The sequence below is a fragment of the Triturus cristatus genome, chromosome 7 (genome assembly GCF_964204655.1).
Source record: "Triturus cristatus chromosome 7, aTriCri1.1, whole genome shotgun sequence".
NCBI lineage: Eukaryota > Metazoa > Chordata > Amphibia > Caudata > Salamandridae > Triturus > Triturus cristatus.
This window is the reverse complement of record NC_140590.1, coordinates 1,753,751,287-1,753,758,273: the sequence shown is the minus strand read 5'-3', so window position 1 is coordinate 1,753,758,273 and position 6,987 is coordinate 1,753,751,287. Positions and strand designations below refer to the sequence as shown.

General features: G+C 46.8%; 1 protein-coding gene across 1 annotated transcript; it reads left to right on the top strand.

Moving 5' to 3' along the window:
* The first annotated feature begins 1,318 nt into the window (after nucleotides 1–1,318).
* LOC146813002 (uncharacterized) lies at nucleotides 1,319–3,151 on the top strand. The gene is made up of 2 exons (XM_085614666.1): nucleotides 1,319–1,794; nucleotides 2,035–3,151. The coding sequence occupies exons 1-2, from the start codon at nucleotides 1,368–1,370 to the stop codon at nucleotides 2,631–2,633; spliced, it is 1,026 nt and encodes a 341-aa protein (XP_085470792.1). The 5' UTR covers nucleotides 1,319–1,367; the 3' UTR covers nucleotides 2,634–3,151.
* The last annotated feature ends 3,836 nt before the right edge of the window (nucleotides 3,152–6,987 follow it).

The following is a 6,987-nucleotide window of genomic DNA, read 5'->3' as shown; positions in this document are numbered from 1 at the left end:
GAGAGACACAAGTTTTCTTTCAGGATATCGGAGGCATAGCAGCATTCTTCACACGTTCCCCCAAAAGAACAGAAGCCCTTCATGAGATTGTGGACAAAAGCGTACCAAGGGGATCCTCAACTCGTTGGAACTTTCACATTCGTACAGTCAACTTAATCTTTGAACAGAGGGAGGGCCTTGAGAAATGTTTTGTCGCCATAGCATCCAGAGCAGACTTTGATCACACAAGTCAGAGTGAAGCCCATGGCTTTATTAGAACACTACAAGACAAAGAGTTTCAGTTCTTACTGTTTTTATTTCATGACATAATGATTCCTGTTGATGTGTTATACGATCAGTTGCAAAGAAAAGACATAGATACTGTCTCTGTGAAAGCCAATACATCTGCATTTGTACAACAGATTATGAAAGTGAGAGATGGGGTTGAAGATTTAGAGAGCAAACTGCCGGAGCATTCTATTTTTGCAAACCGCAGACAAAACATCACCTCTCTGGTTCGAATTGGAAAGGAGATATGTGACATTGTAATTGTGCAGGCAAAAGAACGTTTTTCATTCACAAAACATTTGGTGAGTGCAACTTTATTGCAAAGTAAAGAGTTTGCACAATATGATGAATTCTTCCCTGAGCGTGCTCTGAATCAGGCTGTGGAAGCATATCCTATGCTCAAAAAAGAGCAGCTGAGAACTGAGTTAACTGTACTCTATGGAATGCCTGTGTACCGGAAGGCCACAAGCGCCTTGACTTTGCTGAGTTTAATTCATAAACTGCATATGGAAAACTCACTTACAGAGACAGTGACTTTACAAAAAATTGTGATTACGACTCCAATGACAACAGTAGAAGCTGAACGATGTTTTTCAGCCTTAAAGCGCATAAAGACATTCCTCAGGAACACCATGCTAGAGGAAAGACTAGTGGCCATATGTAGGTAAATTATTTTTACCGATTCTTAAATACCGAATTTTACCGAATCGGTATTTAAGAATCGGTAAGTTATATGTAGGTCAACAATCGGTAAACATTACCGAATCGGTAAAATTCGGTAAACATGAATCGGAATTTCCCGAATCGGTAAATACCGAAGTGGTATTTTCCGAATCGGTAAATACCGAAGCGGTATTTTCCGAATCGGTAAATACCGACGTGGTATATTCCGATTCGGTAAATACCGAATCGGTAAATACCGAATCGGCAGTTCAAATACACATGACTTCAAGCAACCAATCCTGTGCAACCTCAACCCCACCCAACCAGGGAGTGGCCACACCCAGGCAGGTGCACACAATTAGCAGACTCTGGAGAGGCTGGGAGTGCTGAGGAGAGGAAGAGAGCAACTGCCAGAATCAGACCTGGAGACTGCAAGAATGGCCAGCCAGGACACAGAGAGGGAAGGAGGGGAGAGGAAGCGAAAGCTCAAATTCAGCCCAAAGGAGCTGCAAGTTCTGGTGGAGGAGGTCGTGAAGCAGCACCAGAAACTATTTGGGAAACTGTCACAGCAAGTGCCTGAGTCAGAAAAAAGAAAGATCTGGCTTGGAATCCAGGCACAGGTGAATGCCATGGGAGTGACCCCCCGGGACATCGATGTCCTGAAGAAGCGGTGGTATGACATCCGCATCATCACAAAGAGGAAGGTGGCAGATTTAAAAAAAGAGGCCAGCCAGACAGGAGGTGGACGCAACAGAGCACCAGCCCTGACAGAACTGGAGGAGCTAGTGGAGACAACGATTGAGCCAGAAAGCATCGTGGGGATTGGGGACGCTGACAGCTCCGCCAGAGGCACCTCCAAACAAGGTAAGACGCTTGCACAGCAATGTGCCCCCCCCTACCCCTATCCCAACTCCCAAAATGTGCCATGAGAATCCCACTCCAGTACAGGTATTAGTGCATGCCTGCAATGCATCATGGGAGATGTAGTCCCTGAAAGGCCAAACATGATACGAGGACATTGAGATACTGTCTAGAAATTGTATTGTCATGTCATCAAGACAAAGCTTCAGGTACACTTAGCTGCTGTTGCTTTTCTGTCCACAGGCACTACTGCGCACAGAACTGGCCATGAGAAGGGAGAGAGGGCACACCACACACCCAGCACAGAGAAGGCCACCACCAGTTCCGGCCAGGGAACGGCACCACAGGCACTTACACCACCCCAGCCAGCATCGCCGCTCCTGCCAGCATCCCCAGTCCTGCAGGTTTCACCACCATCTTCACCTCCTCCATTGCACAGGTTGAGGAGGCGTCCTGCAGCCAGGTTGGATGTGACCGACTCATCATCCGAGGAGTCGAGGGGCCCGGAAACGTCCACTGTACCCCAGGATGTAACCCATGCCAGTGTGCCTTCCGAGTCTGAGGGAGAACACACAGTTGGCAGACGGCGCAGCAGGGCTCGGCCGCAGAGTCCACCTCCCCTTGGGCAGGGCCATGGAGTGTTCTCAGGTCTTGAGGGCACCATGGTGAAAATACAACGCGTCCAGGCAAGGGTAATGGTGTCCGTACAGCGACAGATGCGTGGCCTCAACAACACCTTTGGAAACATTGAAAAGGGCATCACCACAATGGCAGGGGGCATTGCTGATATGGCAGCGGGACATGTCCCAATCCATCATGCTGCTGTGCTCAAAGTTCGATGAGGACAGGGCCACACGGCGCAGGGGACATCAGAGGAAGGATCAGACCTCGAGGGCAGTGAACCGGCTGGCGACTGCCACATCGCTGATCTGCAGGCGCTCTGTGGCGATGCAGGAGGGCCTTGCACAGTGCAGCACAGATGTGTCCAGGGGGATGGTTAGGGTCACAAGTGCACTAGAAGTGCTGCTCACCAGCCAGTCTGCAGCAGCTGGCACTTTGGATGCTGGCGACACAGAAGACACGACCAGCAGGAGCAGCATAACCCCCCCTGTCCCAGACACTCGTCGGAGCAACAGGCGTCAACGTGGTGCCACTGGTACCCCAGCCAGTGAGGACGCCCCCTCAATTCCATCCCGCACTGCTGCGCGTGGGCGCAAACATTAATGCGCCATGCGCAACAATGACACATTTGGGTGAAGTAACCCTTAACTCACAAAATTTTATTTTTCATTGTTGTTGCAATACAATTTCCTTTGTGTTGTGGCGTAGTGCTGCCTGATTAAACTACGTTATGGCATCCAACTACAGGCTGTGTCCCCTTACTCATTCAGAAATAGTTGGATGTGATCTCTGCCCGTCTCACTCTTCCATCTGTTGCCGTTTGTACTCCTGCTGCGTTGGCCTCTGCATGTGCAGACTCATCATCATTGTCCTCAATATATGTCATTTCGACCTCTGTGCCTCTCTTTGTGGCAAGGTTGTGCAGCATTGCACAAGTGGCAATAATCTTGCAGCAGAGGATGGGTGTGTACTGGCGTGCACCTCCACTCTTATGGAGGCAGCGAAACCTGCTCTTCAGTAGTCCAAACGTGCGCTCCACCACATTGCGAGTAGATTTGTGTGCCACATTATATCGTCTCTCACTCTGGGTTGATGGGTGTAGGTAGGGAGTGAGGATGAATGACCGCACGGCATATGCACTGTCCCCTAGGTGAGTAAAAGGGAGACATCAGTCACATGCCTCAATACACTATGATTTGCACTGAGTACTATGTAGCGTCACTGTTACTTACCTAGCAGGTATCCTTCTCCAAATTCTCCCGCAAGCAGTCGTGTGTAGATCCCACTGTTCTGGAAGATGTAGGAGTCATGGGTGCTCCCAGGGAATTTGGCAACAATATCCGTGATGATGTTCCCTGCATCGCAGATTACCTGCACATTGATGGAGTGGGTGGACTTTCTGTTTCTGTAGATGTGCTCCGTGGCAGCTGGTGGGCAGATTGGGATGTGTGTGCCATCTATACAGCCAATGACATGGGGGAACTGTGCCATGTGATAAAAGTCAGTTTTAGTTTTCTGCAGGTCAGCCTGTGTGTTTGGAAAGCTGCTGTAGTGGTGCATTCTCTGCATCATGGCATCCAGGAACTTCCTGAAGAAACGGGACAGGCAACTCTGGGATACACCGCCCACCGCAGCTATCACCCCCTGGTAACTGCCATATGCAAGTAGGTGTAGGCTGCAGAGCACCTGCACATGTGGTGGTATGGCATGGGCCCTTCTTGTTGGCTGGTCCAGGAGTGGGTGCAGGTCCCTTATCAGGTCCATGATGGTTTGGGGGTGTAGCCTGTACCTTTCATGTATCTCTGCGTCAGTCAGTTGGAAGAGTGTGATGCGCTGTCTGTAGATGCGTTCCTCCCGTCTCCATATCCTCAGTCCTGCAGCCTGTAGACGTAGCCGCCTTGCAATGACATACAGAGCGGCCATGTTGTCCATGCTGTTGCATTTTGGGATTGCTTAAATGCACTGTTGAAAATTACCACCTGCTTTCTATCAGTGTTAATTACCGACTCTTATTTACCGATTTTGAAGGATTTCTTAATTTCCGAATTTACATACATATCTTTTTTCCGTATTACCACTTCATATTTACCACTTCATATTTACCGATTCGGAAAATATGTATTCGGTAAATGTGAAGCGGTATTTTTGAAGTCGGTAAATTTGAATCGGTATTTACCGATTCATATTTACAGAAAATGTGTTTTTGGCCTCCTACATCTCAACTATCTAAATACCGGTCGGTAACGGGTTTTTTACCGAATTTCGGCCGTTACCGACCGGTATTTGGCTACCTACATGAGGCCCTAAATGCTTTGGCGATGCTATCTGTAGAGAGCAAGCTAGTCCAAAAGATACCGGACTTCAACATGAAAGTAATTGACAAGTTTGCTACACTGAAAGACAGACGTGCGGATTTCATTTACAAAAAGTGAATGCTGCTACTTATTTGTTGAATACAAAAAATTCTGATTGAGGTAAGAAATGCATTGTTATCTCTGTTTTTAAAAGTTTTGTAGTGTTTGTTCTATTTGGAGACTACACAGATTTGCTCACCTTTGTTCACTGGCCGGACCTGTCTCCCGCAGGGTGAACAATTCGTTGCTTGTGTTGCCTATCAAACCTTTCCCCTTGGCAAATTGTGAAAACCTTTATACCATATATATTTGGGGTACTTGCGTGGACCTAGGTGAAGTGTGTGTACAAAGCTCAGCTCAACCAGAATCACGGTAACAGCGCATTGCGCTGCCTCTTTTATATTCAGTATATTGTAAGACTGTTTTTCTTCCCCCGCCTTTCCTTGTTTTGTTTCCTTGTTTTCCCCTTGCTTGCCATTCGTTACTCTAGAGTCTAATATTCAGTATGTTGTAAGACTGTTTTTCTTCCCCCGCCTTTCCTTGTTTTGTTTCCCTGTTTTCCCCTTGCGTGCCATTCGTTACTCTAGAGTCTAATAGAGTCGGAAGGCCGTAGGGGAAGACTGTGGACTTTTCTTCAAGTTCCTGACGCTCCTGCGGAACGAGCCTGGCAACCATTACACTGCTGTGCAACTTCTTCTACTCTTAGAGCTGAGATTTCCATGAGTCTTATAGTCTGAATTCAGCACCTGAGCATAATAGGACTGAATGTATGAAGCTCTGTGGTAATATTGAATAAGCAGCTACCTATGTTATGCCATCTCTTAATGTAATAACTGCACTTTCACAATTGCTTTATTAACCTTCCTGCTTTCTCAAATTTGCTTGAAAATGCACGATTTTTCTTCTTTTTTTTCAAAATTTTCTTGGTGGGGGTAACCCCCCTTTTGGGGTTCAGGCTCGCTCGCTGCGCAAGCTCGCTACGGTGCTGTATGCTAATTCGTTTGCGCCCCACCACTTTAAAATCTCACCCACCGCCCCTGCCTAAGAAAGGCACTCACCGAAGCAAGATAAAGGTGGGGATCGACTTCTTGCCAGAACTTTATTTTATAAATCATCTTGCAAGAAAGGAAAACACGAGGAGTAGACATGTGCTCTGAAGTTGGACAAGAACCAAAACAAAAAAATGCAAGTGTCACTTGTATATATTATAGCCTTAGTGCTTAACACAAGAGGTGAGTGTGGTTCCGTTTTGGAACAAATATGGATGAGGGACAAAGTCTGTATATGAAAACCCACCTTGAACGACCATTTAAAAAAAATTTAAAAAATCCTTTTTCATGACATTATAGACCCTCCTTCTCAGCTTTAAGGTTTGGGGGAGCACATTCCACTCCAAGGCCAGATCATAACTGGAGGTGACAAGTATGTTTTTCTTGACAAGCCACACAGTCTGTTGTGAGTGATATTTTTAAGGTCTCCCCTAGGCAGCTCTTGCGCTTTCTCAGAGAGACATGCTGTATTCAGGATATGGGCGTTTCAAAGCTCCGCCCATTTTCAGGGTGTGCCTCTGTTACATGTGTTGTTACTCAGGGCTTGTGAACACTATTTCTTTCTTTAACATGAGCACTGGAGCTAAGTGCTGGTGGTTTACAGAGCTGTGTTGTAAACAGGGCTGTAAATCTTGCACTTATCTTGCCACATTTGCTGTGCATTGAAAGACCCGAGGTCTGTTTTGGCTGCCGCCTCCTCCTCCTCCTCCCTCCTGCTTTTGAAACACATGGCCTGGCGTCATGGTTCCTGCCTTCCTTTGGCTGCTGCAGCCTCCATCTCAGAGCTCAACAAACAGGACCTTTTGGAGAAAAAAAATCAGTATATTTCAAATGCGTGCTCCTTCTCAATAAATCTGGGAATGTTATGGCACGGGAGTTGTGAATCAGTGGCTTTCAGAGGTCACCGGTGATCTCTTCAACAGAAAACAGTAACTGTTGGGTATTTACATCAGTGCTCTGTTCTCGAATACACACCTACCTATGGCTTCATGCTCACTCGATTCAAGTGCTTTCAGAGCAAATCATTATTTCATGCAGTGTTACGAATGGGAAGAGTTCCAATCCGCTGCTCTAGATAAATTATTCTAAACAAACTTTTACTGCTGAGTTGTGTTACAAGGTGCGTGTTTTACATTAAGAAGGAATAGAATTGACTAACAGACTCAAGCCCC